Genomic DNA, 27355 nt, shown 5'->3' with positions numbered 1-27355 from the left:
GATTGAGAGGGGACTTGATAGAGGTGTTTAAGATTTTAAAAGGGACAGACAGAGTAAACGTGGATAGGCTTTTTCAATTAAGAAAGGGGGTGATTCAAACTAGAGGGCATGGTTTAAGATTGAAGGGGGAAAATTATAAGGGGAACATGAGGGGAAATTTCTTTACGCAAAGGGTGGTGGGGATGTGGAATGAGCTTCCGACAGATGTGGTCGAGGCGGGATCATTGGTTACATTTAAGGAAAGACTAGATAGTTCCATGGATAGGAGAGGACTGGAGGGGTATGGACCGGGTGCTGGTGAGTGGGACTAGGAGGGTGGAGATTTGTTACGGCATGGACTAGTAGGGTTGAACTGGCCTGTTCTGTGCTGTAAGTGGTTATATGGTTATATAGAAAGGAAAAGCACAAGTTGCATCCTCTAGTTTGACTGCAGAGCAAGTGGTAAATTATGAGACTGTTAAGCAAGCAGTATTGAAAGCTTATGAGTTGGTTCCAGGGGCATATAGGCAAAAATTAAGGAGTTTGGTGAAAACATGGAATCAGTCTTATGTGGATTTTGCTCTGAAGAAACCTGTGTATTTTGACCGTTGGTGCACCTCAAAAGTAATAAAAAATGATTTTGACAGATTGAGAGAATTAATACTAATAGAGGAAATTAAAAGGTGTGCCCCAGTGGAGATTAAATTATACCTGGATGAGAGAGACGTGGCAACAAGTGGCGAGATTAGCTGACGAATTTGCTCTGATTCACAAAAGTACATTCCAGAATAATAGGCATTTTCAGAGAGCTAATGTGGAACAGTTGTTCAATTGCCTTATATGTCTCATCCTGGGTGAGGACCTCATCCAGCTCTAGCCTTAGGGGCTGTTGAGGGAGCTGGAGCAGGGCGGAATCTTGGACTGAGCGGTTGGCACTGAAAAGAGATTGGAAGTGTTCTGACCATTGGTTGAGGATGGAGATCATGTTGCTGAGGAGGACTTTGCTGTCTGAGCTGCGCAGCGGGCTTTGGACTTGGGGTGAGGGGCCGTACACAGCCTTTAGAGTCTCGTAGAAACCCCTGAAGTCGCCAATGTCCGCGCTGAGCTGGGTTCGCTTGGCGAGGCTAGTCCACCACTCATTTTGAATCTCCCGGAGTTTGCGCTGAAGATGGCTGCAGGTATGGATGGAATCCCCCCCAGAGGTCTGGATGGCTGGTGGCAAAACTCTGCATTTCAAACTGCATGAGTTTTTCAAGCTTTGTTGGGACCAAGGAAAACTGCCTCAGGACCTTCATGATGCCATCATCATCACCCTGTACAAAAACAAAGGCGAGAAATCAGACTGCTCAAACTACAGGGGAATCACGCTGCTCTCCATTACAGGCAAAATCTTCGCTAGGATTCTCCTAACTAGAATAATACCTAGTGTCGCCGAGAATATTCTCCCAGAATCACAGTGCGGCTTTCGCGCAAACAAAGGAACTACTGACATGGTCTTTGCCCTCAGACACCTCCAAGAAAAGTGCAGAGAACAAAACAAAGGACTCTACATCACCTTTGTTGACCTCACCAAAGCCTTCGACACCGTGAGCAGGAAAGGGCTTTGGCAAATATTAGAGCGGATCGGATGCCCCACAAAGTTCCCCAACATGGTTATCCAACTGCACGAAAACCAACAAGGTCGGGTCAGATACAGCAATGAGCTCTCTGAACCCTTCTCCATTAACAATGGCGTGAAGCAAGGCTGTGTTCTCGCACCAACCCTCTTTTCAATCTTCTTCAGCATGATGCTGAACCAAGCCATGAAAGACCTCAACAATGAAGACGCTGTTTACATCCGGTTTCGCACAGATGGCAGTCTCTTCAATCTGAGGCACCTACAAGCTCACACAAAGACACAAAAGAAACTTGTCCGTGAACTACTCTTTGCAGACGATGCCGCTTTAGTTGCCCATTCAGAGCCAGCTCTTCAGCGCTTGACGTCCTGTTTTGCGGAAACTGCCAAAATGTTTGGCCTGGAAGTCAGCCTGAAGAAAACGGAGGTCCTCCATCAGCCAGCTCCCCACCATGACTACCAGCTCCCCCACATCTCCATCGGGCACACAAAACTCAAAACGGTCAACCAGTTTACCTATCTCGGCTGCACCATTTCATCAGATGCAAGGATCGACAACGAGATAGACAACAGAATCGCCAAGGCAAATAGCGCCTTTGGAAGACTACACAAAAGAGTCTGGAAAAACAACCAACTGAAAAACCTCACAAAGAAAAGCGTATACAGAGCCGTTGTCATACCCACACTCCTGTTTGGCTCCGAATCATGGGTCCTCTACCGGCATCACCTACGGCTCCTAGAACGCTTCCACCCGCGTTGTCTCCGCTCCATCCTCAACATTCATTGGAGCGACTTCATCCCTAACATCGAAGTACTCGAGATGGCAGAGGCCGACAGCATCGAGTCCACGCTGCTGAAGATCCAGCTGCGCTGGGTGGGTCACGTCTCCAGAATGGAGGACCATCGCCTTCCCAAGATCGTGTTATATGGCGAGCTCTCCACTGGCCACCATGACAGAGGTGCACCAAAGAAGAGGTACAAGGACTACCTAAAGAAATCTCTTGGTGCCTGCCACATAGACCACCGCCAGTGGGCTGATATCGCCTCCAACCGTGCATCTTGGCGCCTCACAGTTCGGTAGGCAGCTACTCCTTTGAAGAAGACCGCAGGGCCAACCTCACTGACAAAAGACAAAGGAGGAAAAACCCAACACCCAACCCCAACCAACCAATTTTCCCCTGCAACCGCTGCAACCGTGTCTGCCTGTCCCGCATCGGACTTGTCAGCCACAAACAAGCCTGCGGCTGACGTGGACATTTACCCCCTCCATAAATCTTCGTCCGCGAAGCCAAGCCAAAGAAAAGAAGAATGTGGAACAAATTAATAAACCTGTTCATAAGGTTAGTATGGAGCAGGATAGTTGGCCTGGAATAAAATCTGGAGAAAATGTTAAGAAAGAAGACTAAGGAAAGGTAGGAAAGGATAGAACTTCTCCACTTGTATGTCACTTTTGTAAGAAACCTGGTCATGTGATTGCAAATTGACCAGTCTTGAAAGAAAAGAGAAAAACAGGTTTTACCAGAAGCATGTATTCAAACAGTGGAATTTAAGGAGAGCAGAGGTGCCAAACCTGGTAAGGAGGTCATGGATGTTTTCAAGCCTTTTGTGTCAGAGGACTTTGTCTCAATAAAGGAGGGAGAACCTCAGGTTCCAGGTAAAATTCTTAGAGATACTGGGGCTGTTGTTGTTGGGAAGTGTTTTAACTGTGGATCAAAGGACTGACACAGGGGAGACAACTTTGATTAAAGATGTTGGAGGTGTGGTAGAGTCAATACCGCTTCACAAGGTTGTGCTAAATTCAGAATTAGTTAAAGGATCTGTTGTAGTAGGAGTAATTCCAAAATTACCCATGCAGGACATCTCATTTTTGTTGGGGAATGATTTGGCAGAGGATAAGGTTGGGTCAGTTTTAAGATTGATAAATTGGCCTTGTAAGTGTGAGAGATGAGTAAAACTAATATGAAAATATGAGAGATGAAGGAGATGAAGAAAGCTAGTATGGATATATGTGTAATGAATAAAGCCAGTATGAATAGTGTGAGAGATAAGTAAAACTGATATAAAAAATATGAAAGATGAGGAAACTAGTATGGATATATGTGTAATGAATAAAGCCAGTATGAATAGGATAAGAATAGATATTAGAATGTAGGAAGTAAAGTTAGTTTGAATAAGACAAGGATCTTCTAGCCTTAGACAGAATTAGCAAGTTCTGCATATAAGAAAGTTTTAGCCCTGAGAGCCGGGAAGGTGTGAATTAGAACAAAGGCAGGTTTGTCAATAAGGACAATGACATGATGGGATACCGACAGGATACCCCCTGGTCCTCCAAGTTCACAGAAACAGCACTAGGCAGACAGGATTGCCTAATGCCAAACTCATCCAGGAGGCAGAAGAATGTATTTCTATACTGAAATCAACTGTATAAAAGTTGGGTGAGCCCCAGTGTATGTGTGTATTCCCAGGGTAAGGGGAAGCACCCAACTTTGCATTGTTGTATAATAAATGTTCTTTGTTCTCAATTTTTGTCTCGAGCAATTTCTGTGAAGGTACTTCTGTTTCTCACATTAGGATATGGTTAGAGAGGATGGTGAGATATACCCTGCTCTAGGTCTGTGACAAAGGAAATGATGACAGCTGAAGAAGATCCAGTTGATAGAGATTTGCCCAGTTCTTCTGAAGTACTTTTGAAAGAACAGGGTCATTGTGAGAGTGAAGATTTCTCTTTGTCAAGGAAAGAGTTAATTCAGCAACAGGAAATAGATGCAGATCTTGCTGGCTTAAGGGAGAAAGCAGTAACTGAAGAGCAGAGTAAAGAAATGGCTTGTGGATATGACTTGCAGGGTGAATTGTTAATAAGGCCTTATTATGAGGTTAAAGGTAGTGGAAAACAATCTGTATCAGAGGAGTTGGGTGTTGACAGAGTGGAGGAAGTGGTGGATCATAAGATTATGGAAACAGAATCTTGTGAGGGTAACCTTAAAGAAACCATGGTTCCTGTGGACCTGTCTAACTCAACAATTTTGGGAAATTTGGAAGAAAAGTTAGGCCATCTTAAATTACAAGAACAGATGCAGTTGAAAGAATTACTTTTGAAATACACAAATTTGTTCCCTGATGTTCTAAAAAGGACATCAGTGATTTACCATGATGTAGATCTTGGAGAAGCTAATCCCATAAAACAGCCCCCATATGGAATAAACACTCAGAAGAGTAAAATCACGGATCAGGAGGTGGAATATATGTTAAGGAATGACATTATTAGACCTTCAAACTCAGATTGGAGTTCTCCTTGTGTTCTGGTACCAAAACCAGATGGAACTGTTAGGTTCTCTATGGATTATAGGAAGGTTAATTCAGTAACTAAAACAGATGCTTATCCTATTCCGAGAATACATGACTGTATTGATAAAATTGGGAAAGCAAAATTTCTTACTAAGTTGGATTTGTTGAAGGGTTACTGGTGCGTGCCTTTACCTGAGAGAGGAAAGAATATTTCAGCTATTGTAACTCCATCTGGTTTATATGAGTATAATGTGTTATCTTTTGGCATGAAAAATGCCCCTGCAACATTTCAAAGGATGATTAATTCAGTAATCCAAGGGTTAACACATACAGGTGCTTATATTGATGACTTGGTCACAAAAAGTGATACATGGGAAGAACATTTGAAGGAAATGGACCAATTGTTTGCAAGATTATCCAAAGCAAACAACTGTTAATTTAGCAAAGAGTCAATTTGCAAATGCCACTGTAACATACTTGGATCTTGTAGTTGGTCATGGCAAAGTTGCACCTATTCAAGTTAAGGTGAATGCAATTTCTGAGTTTCCTATTCCCAATAGCAAGAAAGCAGTGAGAAGGTATTTAGGAATGGCAGGATATTATAGGAAATTTTGCTGAGGTTGCTCTTCCTTTCACCAACCTTTTGAAGAAAGGGGAGAAATTTGTGTGGACAAAAGTTTGTCAGACAACTTTAGAAAATGTAAGTAGATGCTATGCCATTGCCCTGTGTTAAAATCTCCTGATTTTGACAAATCATTTTCTTTAGCCAGTCAATGCCAGTGAGGAGGTAGCAGGTGCAGTGTTATTGTAAAAACATAATGAAATTGACCATCCAGTTGCCTACTTTTCAAAGAAATTCAATATTCATCAAAAGAACTATTCCATTATTGCAGTGGTTCCCAACCTTTTTCTTCCAACTCACATACCACTTTAAGTATTCTCTATGTCATTGGTGCTCTGTGATTAGTAAGGAATTGCTTAAGGTGGTATGTGAGTGGGAAGGGAAGGTTGAGAATTACTGCTCTCGACCCAATTGTTACTGAAATATTTTGCATGAGAAAAATTGTCATTGGCCCATTTCCTTTGGAGTTACGAAACCATGCACATAACAAGTCAATTAGGCACGATTAAAACAGTGGTTTTCAAATTTATTTCTATGGCATAAGGAATACTTAAAGTGGTATGTGAGTTGGAAGAAAAGGTTGGGAGCCACTGCAGTATTGAAAAAGAACTCTTGTCTATAATATTTGCTCTGCAGAATTTTGATGTGTATCTTGGTACCTCTCATGAACCAATTGTGATATTTACTGACCACAATCCTCTGGTGTTTTTGAATAAAACAGATTGTTAAACTGGAGTTTAATATTACAAGAATATAATCTGCAAATTAATTATATCAGAGGTACAAATAATGTGATAGCAGATTGTCAAGATGTTAAAATTGATCATGTATTGAGTTACTTTATTGTAACATGTTATATGTTGTGTATTGTTATTGCTTTAGTGATTTTAAAGACAGATTATTTATAACTGAATTTAACTCAAGAATTAACATTCCTTTAAAGGGGGATATGTTTTTGGGAGATAAATTGGGAAAGGTTTGTTAGAGTAGGTTACATACAAACACTTTCAAGCACCAAAGCCTGGTAAACTTTGTAAATGTTAAATTCTATGCACAGTATAAGAATTGCCTGCAACCAGTGAACTTGGAGGAATGAGAAGTGAGATTGGAGTGTGAACCAAAGAACTTTTCTGAACTTACACACACATTACATATACTTATGCTTAGAATTAGGAGGGGGTGAAGTTAGGTTATTTAAGTCAGCAGTGTTAAGTTAAAGTTTGATCCTGTTTTCATGTTTAAAGATAATTAAAAGCAACATTTGTTAAGTAACCATTTGTCTTGGTGAATGTCTGTTGCTCCTGGGTTTTGGGGTCCCCTGGGTCCATAACTGTACAAATAATGTTAGTGCTGCTGGAGCTAATGCCACACAACACAACCGTTGTTGTGGACCCAGGAGAGCAGTGGAGTGGAGTTACTTTGCTGCCCCACAGGATCCAACTGCCCAGACAGCCCTCAGCCTGCTCCGTACAGGTTTTGAACGGCCTGTTAAAGGAGCTGACTGTCGTTTTATTTAAAAATCCCATGACTGCGGGGTCTGGGCTCAAGATGGCGGCGCCGCTGATTGGCAGCAGCCACGAGGGGTTGCAGACTCCGGGAGAGTCGAGAGACTGGGGCAGGGTACCGGCGGACAGTGTGACCAATGTTGGAATCTAGGGGTTAAAACATTATGAAAGAAATGATTAATTAATAATTTTATATTTACTGCATGGTTCAGGGAAAAAGAGGAATGTGATTAAGTGGCAATCACAGCATGGAGCAAAGTTGGCTGAGCAAAATTGTCTGCTCCCAAATACAGGGAGAGGAAATGCATAAAACGATTTAGGAGGAATGCTCAAACTAAAGGAGGTGGTGAGTAGCACAGGAGACACAGGCCAGACCAGAACAAAGAATGGCCTGCAAGAAACAAAGGGAATGGAAAACCAGTCTAGGAGGAAGATTAAGGCATGAGGAGGTGTTAAAGAGAACAGCAGAAATTGGCCAGACAGGAACAGAATGGTGATTAGAAATATCTGGGAATGAATTAATTTCTGATCAAAACAACAGGATAGTCTGGCCTGGAGGATTAAGATGGAAGCGCTACACCCCAGATATCTGCAAAACAGGAGATGACTTGTGATAACCCTTATGCAAAAAGATCTAGCAAAGGAAGCCAACTTTTGTTTTGTATGATAAGGTTGATCTATATAAACTGAGCCAACTGGACAATAGGGGTCAGTCTTGGGGAATAGCTCACTGTGCAGGTGACCTATGAACTAACGACTGACCCAGAGCTCTGTTATAAGGTCTAGACAGATGCCGCTAATTTATAAGGGTCCGCAAATTGGGGAAAGGTATCAACCCCTCTCATTCACCGACATGAATTGTATTTTGGACAAAATGCCACCTCCAACTGAGGGAGGTGGAGCGTGGATGGGAAAGTTCTGCCAATATACGATGGGACATAAGATAGCTATAGGGGATTGGAGAGCAGTACTGGGGAAACAGCTTGGGCTGTGGGAGATACAGCAGGTAGAAATTATCGCAGGAATCACTAGGTGCCTCGATGCCGAGCCATTTGCCAAACATGCTACGGCAGTAGGAGGGGCAATGCGGGATAAGTTTCCCGTTCCCCCCGGTGTCATGTAGTCCCTGACCTTTTCCATAAAGGAGGATGAGGAGATCTTGACCTTTTTGAGTCAGTGTAAGGAGAGTTGGACGGATAAAGCAGGAGTACACCCAGCCACAGATCCCTTGCAGACTACACTCTTGAGGGCTGCAGTAATGAGTGGACTGCCAGCTGTAGTTAGGGAGGCGTTAGAGAATAACCCTGATATTCCTGGCTGCTCGAATGAGCAATGGGAAAAACATTTGACCCATTACATGAAACGTTACAGGGCTAAGCAAAAGGAGGACAAACAAACTACGGAGTCGGCACAAATGCAACTCCTTAAGCTTCAATTGGAAGAGGCTAGGAAAAAGGCAAATGAGGCGAAAAAGAATTCCTCAAAGGGTGCAAACCAGATGATTCAGCAGCCACCGCAGCCACCACAAGGGAATAATACGAGTTGGCACCCGGCCCCAAATTGGGCACCGGGTCCCACCTATGTGGGCAGAACGGGAGGTCCAATGGGGGGATTCCGAGTAAGAGGGAGAGGTCGGGGTGCTCCACGAATGCAGCCAGCCGTATGTTTTGTATGCGGTCAACCAGGACACTGGAAGAGAGACTGCCCACTAGTTTGGGGTCCTCAGGACACTGGGGGAAGGGGATATGGACCACCACAAAATGAGCATTGGGTCCAGCCCCAGAGATCGTCAGTGCCACCCCCGGTACATCAGGCACCCCATGCGGCTCTAGGTCCGAAGAGACAATTCCCTTTGCTGACAGAGGAGGAGCAATATTGCCCACAGTGACGGAGCCCGAGCACCCACGAGCAGGCTAGGTTGGCAGACCCTTTCCTGCAGATTAAAGTAATGGACATGGAAGTATCCTTTTTACTGGATACGGGAGCCAGATTTTCAACACTCACTGGCGCTGAGTTTCAAGCTAAAACATCATCCTCTAGCGTCCAGCTGATTGGGTTCTTGGGTACACCAGAAAATCTGCCGTTTTCTACACCACTAGCCACTTCTGTGGCGGGACAGACTTTTACACATCAATACATTTTGTCAGCCAGGTGCCCTACTAATCTTTTGGGCAGAGACCTGCTGGTCAGGTGCGGAGTATCGATCCTTTGTGGACCCAGCGGAATAGAGGTCACCTTTCCAAATGGATATTCTATGAACTGTTCATTAACTACACTTCATTCCAGTTCTCAGATGTTGTTGGCGGCAGCTGGAGGATCCACGTCTGAGGGACAATGGGCTGACATTTACTGGGGGCCGTTGGAACCGGAGGACCCACAAAAGGGAGGGCTGCTAAAGCTTTATAATCAATGGAAGCCGTGGATCCAGATGTTACACCCGTATACCCCTCCCTCGGACCCCCCCCATATGACCCTCTTTTACGATAGGGATGGGGATGAAATGTATCAGCATGCCTTTTATGAAGAGGTAGAGGGCAGGCAATGGGAGATTAATTCGGACTACATAGTGGTAGGAAAGGAGGGAGTGGCCGCTACGGTAGCACTGACATCTGAACAGCTGGAATGGTATGAGTTGGCAGGTGAGGCCATTCCTCATGTCACACTTGCAATTGGCACTACTCACCAGGCAAAAGATTTGGGACCGATGTGTCGGAACTTGATGTCCCTAAGTGACTGTCCGATACCCAAATACCAACAGTGCAGTTCTCCTCATCGTGTCAGGCATACAGGATTTTGGCCTCGACATATGATCGAGTCCTCCTTGAGCATAGACAGATTGAACACTTTCATGGTAGAGAGAAGATGGATCACCCCGACTCGGCCCCTATGCTAGATTCTCTCCCTGAGAATCTGTGGTCAGTGGGATCAGCAGATGTGGGTTTTTGTCAGCAGGTTGATCCCATAACCTTTGAACTGTCAGATTACACCCCAATTTGGCAGATGCAGTATCCCCACTGTTAAAAACAGAATTACCTTTAAAGAAATTGCTCGAGACAAAAATTGAGAACAAAGAACATTTATTACAACAACAATGCAAAGTTGGGTGCTTCCCCTTACCCTGGGAATACACACATACACTGGGGCTCACCCAACTTTTATACAGTTGATTTCAGTATAGGAATACCCTCCCCCTTACATTCTTCTGCCTCCTGCTGGAGAGGTTTGGCATTAGGCAATCTTGCCTGCCTACGTGCTGTTTCTGTGCACTTGGTGGACCAGGGGGTATCCTGTCGGTGTCCCTTCATGTTATTGTCCTTATTCACACCTTCCTGATTCTCCGAGCTACAGTCTCTTGATATGCAGAGTTCGCTAATCCTGTCTAGGGTTAACTAATTTAATATGTATAACTTTGTAAATCTATGTAAGGTTAACTAATTAGATATGTAGAACTTGGTACTTCTGTCTAGGGCTAGGAGACCCTTATCTCATCCTACCTCAACTTCCGACATTCTATTGTTCCTTACCGCTCCTTATCTTATTCTTATGGTGGCTCATTGATCTTGTCACAAAGACTTGAAGATTCTTATCTTAAATGTGCTGACTCTGCTTTCCTGCATCCTAATTCCCAAGCTCATCCTGTTTGTACTGGTTACATTCATTTACTAATGTATGAATTTTAGTTTCCTTCATGTTCATAATTTTAGATCAGTTTTCCCATCTCTCACACCACAAATCTGAAGCTGAGGAAGGTTTGGCAGATACCATTGATGGCCTTATGAATTCAGGGGTGTTGGAACATTCGTGTTCTAGTTGGAATACACCCATCTTACCTGTTCCGAAACAAGACACGGGCAAATATCGGATGGCCCATGACTTAAGGCGCATCAATGGTATTGTGCGAACACCCATAGTTTCAGTTCCAAACCCATATACTGCCATGACTGCTTTAACCCCTAACCACAAGTGGTTCTCTTGCATAGATTTAGCGAATGCTTTCTTTTGCTTGCCGCTGGCAGAAGCATTAAGAGATGTGTTTTCGTTCACGTATAAAGGTAGAAAGTTGCGGTATACTAGGCTTCCGCAGGGCTTTATCTTATCTCCAGGGATTTTCAATCAGGTGTTGAAAGAACAGCTGGGGGGGCTAGCACTGCCAGGTGGGGTAGTTCTGATCCAGTATGCAGATGACATCCTATTAGCAGCACCTGATCATACTTCCTGTTTGGAGGCCACCTGTCTCCTGCTAGTGCAGCTGTTCAAGGCAGGCTTTAAAGTCTCTCGCTCAAAGCTGCAATGCTGCAGACAGGTGGTCACCTTTTTAGGTAGAATGGTCTCAGCGAAAGGCACAGGGATTTCCCCTGCACATTGAACAGCGATACTGCATCATCCAAAACCAAAGACAGTTAAGGAAATGCTTTCGTTTTTGGGTTTGTCAGGTTATAGTAGGCAGTTTATCCCATCGTATGGTGAGTTGACACATCCACTGCGAACTTTGGTGAATGAGCAGGGGATGAGGAATCTGGGAGCTACACTTGATTGGACTGCACAGGCTGAGATGAGTTTTATTCTATTGAAGCAAGCTCTTACAACAGCTATAGATTTGGCGATTCCAAATTATAAACTACCTTTCTTTTTGGATGTTTCTGAAAAAGCACACACAATTGATGGTGTTCTTTTTCAGAAAAAAGGGGGTGGAAAATGTGTGCTCATGTATGTGAGTATCACACTAGACCCGACGGAAGACAGACACCCACCATGTACGAGACATGCAGCGGGAGTAGCAAAGATTCTACAAAAGGTGGCACACATAGTAATGGGACAAGGTCTGACGGTATTAACAACACATAGTATTGTAGCATTTGTGAGCTCGACAGCATTTACAATGACTTCGCTAAGGCAGACGAGACTAGAAAAGATCCTGAATGCTCCAAATGTTACGTTTACCCATGAAGGCATTAACATGGCAGACAATATGGGAGAGGGAGAACCACACTGTTGTGAGAAGAGGGTAGTAAAGGATATTAAAATAAGACCTGACTTATAGTCTACACCCTTAAGAGAACCAGATGAAACCTTGTTTACAGATGGGTGTTGTTACAGACACCCCACAGATGGATTGAAAGCTGCCTATGCGGTGGTACGAAAAACTACAGGAGGATTTGAAGAAATCATTACAGGGACAGTGAGAGGAAAGGAGTCAGCACAACTCGCAGAACTACAGGGAATGATAGCAGCATTAGAATGGGCAGAAGGGAAGGAGGTCAATATATTTACAGACTCGGCATATGTGGTAGGGACAATACAGGTTGAGCTTAGTCAATGGATTAGAAGTGGGTTTTTAACAGCAGCAATGACCCCAATTAAACACGAGAAGAACGTTAGGAAACTGGCTGAGGCCCTCCTGAAACCAAGGGCATTAGCAGTTCTTAAATGTAAAGGACATGATAGAACAGATACGATGGTGGCTCGGGGAAATCAGGAAGCGGACATGGCTGCTAAAAGGGCATCAGGATACGGCCCTCAGTTTATGATACAGGCAGACAGAACAGCACATGACTTATTACCACCGTGTAGGGTAGAAGTGATAATACAGGAACAAGCAAAGGCATCACCTCAGGAAAGGATGGTATGGGAGGAAAGGGGGGCAACCGAGGATCAAGGACTATGGAGATCGATAGACGGGAGGCCAGTTTTACCATCTGGACTCATGAAACCCCTCCTCGAGGAGGCGCATGGGCTAACACACTGTGGAAAAAAGCAGATGATAAGGTATTTGATACATTGGTGGCACCCCTTCTTGCCGGCGATGGTGGAGAACCATATTAGAGAGTGTGAGGTATATATAACTTTCAATGTAAAGGCGACTGTAAAGCCACATGAAGGACAGTTCCCGTTACCTAAGTTACCAGGGCAGGAAATTGTACTTGATTATACGGACATGATTGAGAGGGTAAGTGGCTATTGATACCTCTTAGTAGCAGTGGATGTGTTCACAGGGTGGCCGGAGGCATTCCCTGCCAAAAGAGAAGATGCAAGGACGGTATGTAAATTCCTGATCAACCAGTATATTCCGAGACACGTATTTCCTAGAAAAATTAGGTCCGATAATGGAAGTCATTTTAAGAATAACGATCTGCAGGAGGTAGAAGCAATGTTGGGATTGAAACATGCCTTTGGAACGGTGTACCATCCACAATCCCAAGGGAAAGTGGAGAGGATGAACCAAACAATAAAAGGTAAGATCGGGAAAGTACAGGCATGGACCAAACTAAATTGGGTGGATGCGTTGCCCCTGGCATTAATGTCAATAAGGAGTTCGGTAAGTTCTGTGACAGGATTTACTCCATATGAACTACAAACGGGGCACCAGTTTCCGGGACCGGGAGCCGGAATTCAGACTACGAAGAATGAGGTAAGTTCAATGGGATGCAAGCTTTATTATGATAAACTAACGGCTCTGGTGTCAGATTTTTCACAACAGGTCACAAGTCCCAACAGAGAAGTGGAAACACCGATACCTTCAGTCGCGGAGTGGGTTCTGCTAAAGGTCATCAAGAGAAAGTGGTCGGAGCCCAGGTGGACGGGACCCTACAGAGTGGTGGAGAGGACGTCCCACGCGGTTCGACTACAGGGAAAAGGCGAGACGTGGTATCATTGAAGTCAGTGAACAGCAACGGACCCACCGACACGGACACTGGAACAGATTCGAACGGAGATGACTGCGAACCTGTGAAGCAACTACGGTCTAAGAACTTTTTGAACGGGTCCCTTTAAAGAGACTATTGGATTACGGTGACTGTATTTCAGTATTTGAAGTGATATTTCTATATTGAAGTCAACAGAATTTAGGGGGCTGTGATGGACACTATGTGGGGACTATGGGTACTGGTGTTCCGAGCCCTTAAAGGGGCTGGGGAAGAAAACCACTGTACGAAGTGTTTGTGGTCAGCCTGGGAGGCCCATAATGAACCGAAACAGTACTTTGCGGATTGGACTGACGTTCCTGAACACTGTGTTGGGGCCCCCACTGGACTGAAGTGTGTTCATAATGGCCAAGTTTGTGAGGTTAAGTTTAACAAGGGGTCGGAGATGCCGGTCCTTGCAAAAACTCCTGAGGTCTTGGTCCCATAAGTTAACTGGTGGTTGGTCTCATTTTCATGAGACCAAAAGGGGGACTGTTGGAATCTAGGGGTTAAAACATTATGAAAGAAATGATTAATTAATAATTTTATATTTACTGCATGGGTCAGGGAAAAAGAGGAATGTGATTAAGTGGCAATCACAGCATGGAGCAAAGTTGGCTGAGCAAAATTGTCTGCTCCCAAACTACAGGGAGAGGAAATGCATAAAACGATTTAGGAGGAATGCTCAAACTGAAGGAGGTGGTGGGTAGCACAGGAGACACAGGCCAGATCAGAACAAAGAATGGCCTGCAAGAAACAAAGGGAATGGAAAACCAGTCTAGGAGGAAGATTAAGGCATGAGGAGGTGTTAAAGAGAACAGCAGAATTTGGCCAGACAGGAACAGAATGGTGATTAGACTGGGGATGAATTAATTTCTGATCAAAACAACAGGATAGTCTGGCCTGGAGGATTAAGATGGAAGCGCTACACCCCAGATATCTGCAAAACAGGAGATGACTTGTGATAACCTTATGCAAAAAGATCTAGCAAAGGAAGCCAACTTTTGTTCTGTATGATAAGGTTGATCTATATAAACTGAGCCAACTGGACAATAGGGGTCAGTCTTGGGGAATAGCTCACTGTGCAGGTGACCTATGAACTAACGACTGACCCAGAGCTCTGTTAAGTTTTATTCTTGTGCTGTGTAATAAATTGACTGTTGAACCGAATACCTTCTCCTATCACTTCATTCAAAGAACATGCTGGACTCAGATCACACATAGACTAAATTAAGAGTAAGGTAAAGCCAGAGTCCGACACCAACCCCCATCTTTGAGGGTGAAGCAGAGGAGACAATCCCGTGGGGATGGTGACCACCGCGGCGGATCAGCAAGGGGGCTCTGCGGCCGAGGGGCCAGGGCTGCCGGCAACTCGAGGCGAGGAACCCACGAAGGCTGCGGCGGCGGCGGGGTGGGGTGACTGGGCGGGGGAGACACGTGACTGGCGGAGCGGAGGGACTCAATTCCTGCTGGGAACGTATCTGTCACCTTACAGCAGCCAAAAAGAAATTTAATATAAACGTGGCCCTGTTTTATTACTGCGATAATTACTTGAATCTTGGGACCTCGCCAAAGGCCTTTCTACCGTGCAAGGGACAACATCCATGGCCACATCCTGATAACCTCCTCCTTCGATGTTCCAAACGATTGATGTCCTCGCTGTTTAATTCTTGTTGTTCAGCCTCGTAATGGGCTCTTCAACCGTCTCTGGTCCTCGTGTCAAAAAATGGCAACTGTTGACTCCAAAAGTGATCAAGTTCTAGTCGCCTTTGTTTGGCATTTTTAAACCAGTTAAAAATCGAGACAATGTTCCTCCAAACCAGGGACCTCCAGTAAATGACACGAGACTAAACCAGACCAGCGCAAACCGCGCTGCAACGACACGGGACAACAAGTGACAGAAACTGTGTGAACAGAACCGTAATGAACAAAAACGAGGCCATGGACACAGTGGAGGCAAGTTTCAATCATATGGACTCGGAACGTTAAAAGCCCGATAGCTGAGAGTGAAGACACCACCAGGCAGTTCACAATCCACAGGAGCCCCAGTCTCGACATCATCAGTGTTAGGAATTAAAGTACCTTTAAAGAAATTGCTCGAGACAAAAATTGAGAACAAAGAACATTTATTACTACAACAATGCAAAGTTGGGTGCTTCCCCTTACCCTGGGAATACACACACACACTGGGGCTCACCCAACTTTTATACAGTTGATTTCAGTGTAGGAATACCCTCCCCCTTACATTCTTCTGCCTCCTGCTGGAGAGGTTTGGCATTAGGCAATCCTGCCTGCCTACGTGCAATTTCAGTATACTTGGAGAACCAGGGGGGGTTATCCTGTCGGTGTCCCTTCATGTCATTGTCCTTATTCACACCTTCCTGATTCTCGGGGCTACAGTCTCTTGATATGCAGAGTTGACTCATTCTATCTAGGGTTGGCTAATTTCATATGTATAAATCTGTGTATGGTTAGCTAATTAGAAATGTATGACTTGGTACTTCTGTCCAGGGCTAGGAGACCCTTATCTGATCCAGACTACCTCAACTTCCTACATTCTATTGTACCTTACCATTCCTTATCTTAGTCCTATGGTCTTGTCACAAAGGATAGAAGATTCTTATGTTAATCGTGCTGACTCTGCTTTCCTGCATCCTAAGCCCCAAACTTATCCTGTTTGAACTGGTTTCAGCCATTTTACTGATGAACTTTAGTTTCTTCCATGTTCATAATTTTAGGTCAATTTTCCCATCTCTCACAATAGCCACAAGGACCCACGATCCAAGATGCCCCAAACAGGCACACGGCACCGCTGCTCCAGACACAAGGGCACTCCCTTTTCAGAACGTGCCATGACGTCCCCGGCCTCCAACAAAGAGCGGCACCGAAGACTGGAAACCCCATCCCTGCAGCAGAGGCTCCGTGCCCGCAGCAGAGAACTGTCCCTGAAAGCGGCTGCTCAGGGGCAGGCTGATAGCAATCAGCCGGCGACCCAACTCACCGCGCCTGACAGCCCCCCTCCCCACTGCCCGTGCCTCGATGTCCTGCGCCGGCTACCCCTACCCTGACATCCCACGCAACCAAAGTGCGCTCCGAAATGCCTCTCCTGGAGAATGCACCTGAAAGCGGCTTTAAAGAATTATAGCAGAACCCGGTCCAATCTGGAGAGGCTGCTGCGCTGACATCTTCAAAAGCTTCGCGGCAAGCCTCACTCTCTTATACCTGCTCCAATTAAACAGACCATGAGTGCTCACCAACACCTGTGAAGCCAAATGTCCTGAACATTAGGGGGATGATATAAAAAATCCAAAATGTCCGCAAATATCCTTGAATAAAGTGAACTTTAATGACGTGTGAATTATTTGATTGCAAATGTAAAACTGTGCAGCCCAGGGGCAAATCAGGGAAAAGACTCTTTGCCCCGAACGTTCTGCATTGGACTGGCTGTGGAGTGTGCAATACTTGCAGGCTTGATTGACAAGGAGGTTGGAGGTGATGGACGGTTGCCCCAGGCGACGGCCGGGGACGGCGTGAACGTTACAGGGCGTTGTTTGCCCTGAGCGATTCAGACGTCGGGTGGGTGGGTGTTGGGCAGGGCAGTCGATCCACGTGGTCGCGAGGCCGTGATTAGCTGGTGGCTGATTCTGCTTTACAGGCGGGGGGGGGGGGGGTGATGTCATAACGGAGGTGACGCAGCGTTATTGACGGACGGTTACCAGGGGTGACAGACCCGCCTCTAGATTGACTTGCCCTGGAAGTTGGGCCGGGGAGCCCGTTGGTGGTCCGGAGGTGGCTGCGGCGGCAACAGGAGGGTAAATGAGCGGCTGCTGGCGGGGAAGGAAGCCCTGGCCCTCGCCTTTGCCTCTCGTTGCTGGGGCTAGGAGGCGGCCGGTGGCGATCGGTGCGGCGTTAGGCCGAGCGCCGTGTGCGCAGGCGGCGCGCTGTTGAGTGGGGGGGGGGGGGGGGGGGGGGGGGGGGGGAAAGCGTGCCGGGATGCCGTATAGGCCCAGTGAGCAGGCGCGCGGAGTGCCGGCTTTCTTGGACGAAAGGCTCCGCTGCGCAGGCGCCGTCGTGGCCCCTTGGGAGTCCACCTCTGTTCCTCATCCTCGGTCTAAGTCTCTCTCTCTCTCTCGCTCCTACGACACCCTGACCCCCCCCCCCCCAGTGATATGGAGACTGGGGTATTGTGCGGTGCTCTCAGTGTGGGATACAGAGACTGGGAACTGCGCGCGGTGCTCGCGGTGTGGGATGCGGAGACCAGAAACTGCGAGGTGCTCCCGGTGTAGGATACAGAGACCGGGAACTGTGTGCGGTGCTCCTGGTGTGGGATACGGTGACTTGCAACTGTGTTCAGTTCCTCCGTTGTGGTCTGACTCTGGGGATATGTTGATATAGGAGATAATCAGAATCTTTTCCATCGATTTGTTTCTGTAAATTGTCTTTTGAACATTGTAATCATCCCCATCACCCCCCCCCCCTTGCCACTTCCACTGGCAGCTCGATCCACACACCCAGCACCTTCTGTTGAAAAACCTGCTTTAAAGTCCTACTAAATCTTTCCTCGCCCTTCCCCCATCTTGAAATGATATCCTCGACATTTCTGGCTCTCCAGTCCATTGGGGGAAAAAGATTGACCAGCCATCTTCTCCAGGTCCCTCGAGGTTTTATAAACCTCCCATTAGGCTTCTCTCCTCTGCCTTCTGCACTCCAGGGAGAAACCAGGAACAAGGGTGAGTAGAGCTGGGATTTTTTGGAAGGACAAACCCGAAGACTGAGTACAGGGTTAATGGTCAGTTATTTCAGCGTGTGGATGAACAGAGGGACCTTGGGGGTCCAAATTTCAGATTTATTGTCAGAATACCTACATGATATCACAAGCAACCCTGAGATTCATTATTCCTGTGGGTGACGCAGAGTTAACACTAACTGGTAGTGCAAAAAAACCCAAGGCCATGCACCCCTTAAGGTTGGTGCACAAGTTGGGCACTAACCTCCGTTGGAGCAGGATATTAAAAAAAAGTCGGCCCCTTTCACTGACTGTCTGGAGTTGTCAGCCTCATGACAGGGCAGTAGGACCCTGCAGAATGCCACTGGTTCTCCATTCCCCTGCTCTCTGGGACCCCTGCTATTTGTGACCTGGGTGAGGAGGTGGAAGGATGGCGATTGATAAGAGATTGGATGAGTTGTGGATGGAGCTGAAGGTTACAAGACGATATCGACAGGATGCAGAGTTGGACAAGAAAGTGGCAGATAGAGTTTCATCTAGATGAGTGTGAGGTGATGCATTTTTGAAGGGCAAACCAGGAGGCTGAGTCCAGGGTTCATGGTCGGATACTTCAAGTGTCGATCAACAGAGGGACCATAGGGTCCAGATCCCTACATCCCTCAAGGTCGCCACACAGGTTGATAGGATAGTTATGAAGGCCTGTGGGATGCTGGGATTCATTAGTCGGGTGATTGGGTTCAGGAGTCGGGTCATGTTGGAACTCTACAAATCTCTAGTGAGACCCCACTTAGATTTCAGATTTACTGTCAGAGTACACATCACATACAACCCTGAGATTCTATTTTCCTGCAGGCCCAGAAAAATTACCACTAATTGGCAGTGCAAAAAAAAAACCTGGAAACAAAATACTGTCAATGCATGAAAATCAATAAAGTGCTCAAGTAAGAGTCCTTAAATGAGTCCCTGACTGAGTTTGTTGTTGAAGAGTCTGATGATGGGGTAGCAGCTGTTTCTGACACTGGTCATGCTAGTCTTTTGGCAACTATACCTCTTTCCTGACGTCAGCAGCGAGGACAGAGCATGTGCTGGGTGGAGTAGGTCTTTGATGATTGCTGCTGCCCTCTGATGGCAGCATTCCATGTAGATGTTCTCAATAGTGGGGAAGGTTTGCCTGAGCTGTGTCCACTACCTTTGTCAGGGCTTTACGCTCAGGGGTATTGGTGTCCCTGTACCAGACCATGATGGAGCTGGTCAGCACAGTTTCAACTGCACCTATGTAGAAATTGCTAGGGTTTCTGGTGTCGTACCAAACCTCCACAAAACTCCTGAAGAAGTAGAGCTGCCGATGAGCTTTCTTCACGATGCCATTGGTGTGTTGGTTCCAGGAAAGGTCTTCCAGGATAGTGACTCCCATCAATTTAAATCTATTTTCACTCTCTTCCTGTGATCCTCTTTCTGCGGGCTGCAGAACACTGAGAGAACTGTGTCCATTTCTGGTCGCCTCATTACAGGAAAGATGTGGAAGCAACGGAGAGGGGACAGAGGAGATTCACCAGGACATTGGCTGGATTGGGAAACAAGTTTTATGGGGCAAGGTTCGTAGAGTTGGGACTTTGCTCTTTGGAGCGTAGAAGGATGAGAGGAGACTTGATTTAAAAAAAAAAAATATTTTTCACACGATAAACCACATTGATCAAGATACATACATTTTCCTTTTCAAATATATACAGTGTCGTTTTCTCCCCCCCCTCCCTCTTCCCATCCCACCCTCCCTACCTCCCCTCCCATTCATTTAAAGTTCAGAATATAAGATACATTAAACCCGTCAAAGAGGAGTCACGTGATGGAGTAGTGGCCGGTAGGGGAACTCCAGCCCTCTCCAGAAAAGTTAAAAAAAGATAGAGAAAAAGCAAAGGCACAAACTTAAAAACCAAAACAAAGTGAAAGTAAAAGTGTAGAGAAAATTGCAGCGAAGAAAGAAAAACCAAAAACAACGGGAAGAAAAGAAGGAAAGACGTCGGAAGAAGAAGCTGAAGGCCTTACCTGTCTGAAGAGGCCCGCCGCGGAGAGAGAAGCCCGCTCCCATAGGTCAGTGGAAGTCCCGGGCTCGGGACAACAAAAATGGCTCGCAGAGCCGAGTAAAAGTGCGCAACCGCGCATGAAAAAAAACACTGACGGGAGGGGGGAACAGCTGCGGAGTCGATCTCCACAGCTGAGAGAGACACCTGCAGCACAGCAGCAGATGCAGAACACAGACAATAGCGACAACAAGAAAGAAGAGGGTAAAAAGAAAACAAGGAAACAACAGATGGTCAACCCAGAGGAAGAAGAAGAAGAACAGAAAGAAGTGGAAGAAGAAGAGAAAAGCAAGACAATGGATGTAGCTTTTTTCAAAAGAAAAGAATGGAATCAGTGAAAGAATGGCAACTACAAGAATTTGATGAGATAAAAAGAAGAATTAAGAATGCAGAAGAAAAAATGAATAAAATGGAAGTGGCCATATCAGAATTGGCAAAAAGTGGAAAATATGGAAAAACGAGAAACATTTGTAGATATGGAAGTAGAAGACTTAAAAAAGAAATTAGAAGAATCTAATAAAAAAGCAAAAGAGGCACAGGAACTGTTACCTCAGAAGATAGATATAATAGAAAACTATAATAGAAGAAATAATATAAAGATAGTGGGCCTTAAGGAAGATGAAGAAGGCAAGAATATGAGAGAATTTATAAAAGATTGGATCCCCAGGGTCCTGGGAAGACCAGAATTACAGGAAGAAATGGAAATAGAGAGAGCACATAGAACTTTAGCGCCAAAACCACAACCGCAGCAAAAACCAAGATCCATTTTAGTAAAATTCTTAAGATATACAACAAGAGAAAATATATTGGAGAAAGCAATGAAGAAAGTAAGAGAGGACAAAAAGCCACTGGAATATAAAGGTCAAAAATTTTTTTTCTATCCAGACATAAGTTTTGAACTCCTGAAGAAGAGGAAGGAGTTCAATACAGCGAAAACGATCTTATGGAAAAAAGGATATAAGTTTATGTTAAGGTACCCAGCGGTACTTAAAATAATTATTCCAGGGCAACAAAACAGACTATTCTCGGATCCAGGGGAAGCAAGGAAATTTGCAGAACAACTACAAAACAAGCAGAGAGATGAAGACATGTAATAAGAGTAAAAATGACCACGATCTATATGTATGTGTGTAAAGGGGTATATGTGTTTATATATATATATATCTATCTATATATATATAGATATATCTATCTATAGATATAGATATATATATATATATGTAGATAGATATATATATGTAGATAGATATAGATATCTATAGATATAGATATCTATATCTATAGATAGATATATCTATCTATATATATCTATAGATATAGATAGATATATCTATATCTATAGATATAGATATATAGATATCTATATATCTATATCTATAGATAGATATATCTATCTATAGATATTTATATCTATAGATAGATATATCTATCTATATATATCTATATCTATAGATAGATATATCTATATCTATAGATATAGATATATAGATATAGATATCTATATCTATAGATATAGATATATAGATATCTATATATATATATATATAGATATCTATATCTATAGATATATATAGATATATATATAGATATATATCTATATATGTATATAGATATATATAGATATATATCTATATATGTATATAGATATATATAGTGTGCATACATGATTGTATCCGTATTTAGAGGAAAATATATAGAGTATAGACAAGAATTAATAAGGGAGGGAAATGGAATAGAGGGAATAAGGAGGGAATTAAAAGAGTGACCTTTGTTACATATGAAAATTGAAATCTTTTCTGGGGGGGCTGGGTGGGGAGGAGTTACGGTCACTGCAAAATCAGCTGACGTTTGCGAGTGAATTCGCAAATTCAAATGGAGAGGGGGGATGTGGTTGTCCGACCAGGGATAAAGGACAACTCAGGAGGAGGAGGGGAGAATGGGGTTAAAGAAGTTTTAAATAGGAGAATAAGGAAAATGTTTGATGTTTTAGAAATGTTGTCTTATAAAGTGTTCAAAAGAAGAAAGCAGAAATGGATAAGAAGGAAAGGTGATGATGGAGAAACGGAAAGGGAAGATAAACAAAGTATAAAATGGCTACGCTGAACTATATGACTTTAAATATCAATGGAATACATAACCAAATTAAAAGGAAGAAACTGCTAAATTTACTGAAAAAAGAAAAAATTGATATAGCATTTGTGCAAGAAACACATTTAACTGAATTGGAGCACAAGAAATTAAAGAGAGATTGGGTAGGACACGTAACAGCAGCGTCGTATAATTCAAAAGCAAGAGGAGTAGCTATATTAATTAGTAAAAATGTGCCAATTAAAATAGAAGTAGAAATAATAGATCCAGCAGGGAGATATGTAATGATAAAATGTCAGATATATTCCGAGTTTTGGAATCTACTCAATGTATATTCATCTAACGAAGAAGATCAAAAGTTTATGCAAGATATTTTTTTGAAGATAGCAGATATGCAAGGGAACATATTAATAGGAGGGGATTTCAACCTGAATTTGGATTCAAATATGGAAAAAACTGGGAAAAAAATTAACAGAAAGAACAAAGTAACCAAATTTATAATTAAATCGATGCAAGAAATGCAACTTTTGGATATATGGAGGAAACAACACCCAAATGAAAAGGAATATTCATATTACTCGGCTAGACATAAAACATACTCAAGGATAGACCTATTTTTGTTATCAGCTCGTATGCAAGATAGAGTAAGAAAAACAGAATATAAAGCTAGAATATTATCGGACCATTCACCCTTAATATTGACAATAAAGTTAGAGGACATCCCTCCAAGAATGTATAGATGGAGATTAAACTCCATGTTACTCAAAAGGCAGGATTTTAGAGAATTCATTGAAAGACAAATTAAAATGTATTTTGAAATAAATACGGAATCAGTGAAAGATAAGTTTATACTATGGGATGCAATGAAAGCGTTCATTAGAGGGCAAATAATAAGTTATGTAACCAAGATGAAGAAGGACTATAATCAGGAAACAGAGCAGTTGGAAAGGGAAATAGTAAATATAGAAAAATAGTAAATATAGAATATAGAAGGAAGATACAACTAAAGGAAGAGAATTGGCAGATAAAAAAAATAGAATATGAAACACTACAAACATAAGGTGGAGAAGAATATAATGAAGACAAAGCAGAAATATTATGAACTAGGGGAAAAAACGCACATAATTCTAGCATGGCAGCTTAAGAGAGAACAAGCTAAGAAAATGGTATTGGCATCAAGGAAAAAAGACAAACAAATCACATATAATCCAAAGGAGATCAAGGAAAACTTTCGAGAATTCTATGAACAATTATACCAAACTGAAAACGAAGGGAAAGAAGGGAAAATAGATGAATTTCTAACTAAAATTGAACTACCAAAACTACAAATAGAGGAACAAAATAAATTAACAGAACCATTTGAAATAGTAGAAATATAAGAGGTAATAAAAAAATTACCAAATAATAAAACACCAGGAGATGATGGATTCCCAATAGAATTCTATAAAACATTTAAAGATTTATTAATTCCTCCCCTCCTGGAAGTAATCAACCAGATTGATAAAACACAAAGTTTACCAGATTCATGTTAAACCGCAATAATTACAGTAATACTAAAGCAAGGGAAAGAACCACTCGCACCAGCGTCATATAGACCAATATCATTACTTAACACAGATTATAAGATAATAGCTAAACTATTAGCAAACAGATTAGCCGACTATGTACCAAAAATAGTAAATCTAGACCAAACTGGATTTATTAAAAAAAGACGCACAACAGACAATATTTGTAAATTTATTAACTTAATTCATGCAGTAGAAGGGAGTAAAGCGCCAACAGTAGCAGTTGGTTTAGACGCAGAGAAGGCCTTTGACAGAGTAGAATGGAATTATTTATTCAAAGAATTGCAAAAATTCAGTTTACCAGAGAAGTATATTAATTGGATTAAAGCATTATATAAGGGACCATTGGCGAAAGTGACAGTAAATGGATATATATCAAAGCAATTTAACTTAAGCAGGTCAACACGGCAGGGATGCCCACTATCACCCTTATTGTTCGCGTTAGCTATAGAACCACTAGCAGAATTGATAAGAACAGAAAATAATATAAAAGGAATAAAAATAAAAGACAAGGAATATAAAATCAGTTTATTTGCGGATGATGTTATAGTATACTTAACAGAACCAGAACTATCAATGAAAGAATTATATAAGAAATTGAAGGAATATGGAGAAGTGTCGGGATACAAGATAAACGTAAATAAAAGTGAAGCAATGCGGATTTCTCAAAATTTAAGAAGGAATCACCATTCAGATGGCAAATGCAAGCAATAAGATACCTAGGTATACAAATAAATAAAAATCTCGGCCAACTATATGAACTCAATTATTATCCACTAATGAAAAAATTACAGGACGATTTAGAGCATTGGAAAGATTTACCACTAACACTAATAGGAAGGATAAACTGTATTAAAATGAACATTTTCCCAAGGATATTATACCTATTTCAGGCATTGCCAATACACTTGACAGAGAAATTCTTCAAGGAGTTAAAGAAAATAATAAGGAAATTTTTATGGAAAGGGGGAAACCGAGGATAGCACTAGATATATTAACAGAATGGCATAAACAAGGAGGCTTACAACTGCCAAACTTTAAAAATTATTATAGAGCCGCACAATTAAGATACCTATCAGATTTTTATCAAACAAGGGAAAAGCCAGATTGGACTAGATTAGAATTAGATAAAATAGGGGAAAAGATACCTGAACACATATTATATAAATGGGATGAAAAATTGGTACAACATCGAAGTTCTCCAGTATTACATCATCTACTCAATATTTGGAAAAAGATTCATGTAGAAAGGAATAAAACAAATTATCAATTACCAAAACTAATATTGACGCAAAATAAGTTACTCCCTTTTACAATAGATAACCTTTCCTTTAGAGAATGGGAGAAAAAAGGGATCAAAAGAATAGAAAATTGTTTTTCAGGAAATAGATTATTATCCTTTGAACAAATGAAAGATAAATACAATATAACTCAAGATACAGTGCTGGCATATTACCAATTGAGATCCTACTTGAAGGACAAATTAGGAAGCAGTCTGAGTTTACCACAGGGAAGTAACTTTAATATGTCATTACAGATACAATGATAATCAAAAGATTTATAACGAATATGTATATTAAACTGCAAGAAAAGGAGAATGAGGAAACAAATGGTAAAACTAAACAAAAATGGGGATAAGATTTAAATATAAAGATAAAAAAGGAAACATGGGAGAAGTTATGTTCTGGAATGATGAGAAATACAATAAATACGAGGTTACGTATGATGCAATATAACTGGATACACAGGCTATACATTACACCTCCAAAGTTAAATAAATGGGACCCAACAGTATCGGATAGATGTTTTTGATGTAAAAAAGAAATGGGAACAACAATTCATGCAATCTGGACATGTGAGAAAGTAGAAAAATTTTGGGATGATCGTCCTGTAATTTTTTCATTAGTGGATTGTAATTGAGTTTATATAATTGGCCTAGATTTTTGTTTATTTGCACACCTAGGTATCTTATTGCCTGCATTTGCCATCTGAATGGGGATTCCTCCTTAAATTTTGAGAAATCCGCGTTATTCATAGGCATTGCTTCACTTTTATTTACGTTTATCTTGTATCCCGACACTTCTCCATATTCCTTCAATTTCTTATATAGTTCTTTTATTGATAGTTCTGGTTCTGTTAAGTACACTATCACATCATCCGCAAATAGACTGATTTTATATTCCCTGTCTTTTATTTTTATTCCTTTTATATTATTATCTATTCTTATCGATTCTGCTAGTGGTTCTATAGCTAGCGCAAACAATAATGGTGATAGTGGGCATCCCTGCCGCGTTGACCTGCTTAAGTTAAATTGCTTTGATACATGTCCATTTACTGTCACTTTCGCTAACGGTCCCTCATATAATACTTTAATCCAATTAATATACTCCGGTAAACTGAATTTTTGCAATACTTTGAACAAGTAATTCCATTCTACTCTGTCGAAGGCCTTCTCTGCGTCTAAAGCAACTGCTACTGCCGGTGCTTTATTTCCTTCTACTGCCTGAATTAAGTTAATAAATTTACAAATATTGTCTGTTGTGCGTCTTTTTTTGATAAATCCAGTTTGGTCTAAATTTACCATTTTCGGTACCTGTTCTGCTAATCTGTTTGCTAATAGTTTAGCTATTATCTTATAATCTGTGTTTAGCAGAGATATTGGTCTATATGACGCTGGTGAGAGTGGATCTTTCCCTTGTTTTAGTATCACTGTAATTATTGCTGTTTTACATGAATCTGGTAAGTTTTGTGTCTCATCAATCTGGTTGATTACATCCAGGAGGGGCGGTATTATTAGATCTTTAAATGTTTTGTAGAATTCTATTGGGAGTCCATCCTCTCCTGGTGTCTTATTATTTGGTAATTTTTTTATTATCTCTTGTATTTCTACTGTTCCAAATGGTTCTGTTAATTTATTTTGTTCCTCTATTTGTAGTTTTGGTAGTTCAATTTTAGTCAAAAATTCATCTATTTTCCCTTCTTTCCCTTCGTTTTCAGTTCGGTATAATTGTTCATAGAATTCTCTGAAGTTTTCCTTAATTTCTTTTGGATTATATGTAATTTGTTTGTCTTTTTTCCTTGTTGCCAATACCATTTTCTTAGTTTGCTCTGTCTTAAGCTGCCATGCTAAGATTTTGTGTGTTTTTTTACCTAGTTCATAATATTTCTGTTTTGTCTTCATTATGTTCTTCTCTACTTTATATGTTTGTAGT

The 27355-nt window shown here is 42.4% G+C and overlaps 1 protein-coding gene across 3 annotated transcripts in view; it reads left to right on the top strand.

The window, feature by feature from the left end:
- Nucleotides 1–17389: 17389 nt before the first annotated feature.
- cd2bp2 (CD2 (cytoplasmic tail) binding protein 2) overlaps nt 17390–27355 on the top strand; it is a 70995-nt gene continuing 61029 nt past the window's right edge. The window contains exon 1 of one of the 3 annotated variants that reach the window (XM_069912881.1): nt 17390–17498. Coding sequence is in view for 2 of the 3 variants with exons in the window: in XM_069912880.1 (XP_069768981.1) it covers nt 18269–18416 (148 nt within the window). In the remaining variant the exon portion in view is untranslated. Of the gene's footprint in view, nt 17499–18225; nt 18417–27355 lie in introns of those variants that run through there. The other 2 variants (XM_069912880.1, XM_069912879.1) reach the window with 2 other exon arrangements.

Source organism: Narcine bancroftii, unplaced genomic scaffold (genome assembly GCF_036971445.1).
Source record: "Narcine bancroftii isolate sNarBan1 unplaced genomic scaffold, sNarBan1.hap1 Scaffold_254, whole genome shotgun sequence".
NCBI classification, from domain to species: Eukaryota; Metazoa; Chordata; class Chondrichthyes; order Torpediniformes; family Narcinidae; genus Narcine; species Narcine bancroftii.
The sequence above is the reverse complement of the archived record's forward strand: the minus strand, read 5'-3'. Positions and strand labels throughout refer to the sequence as shown.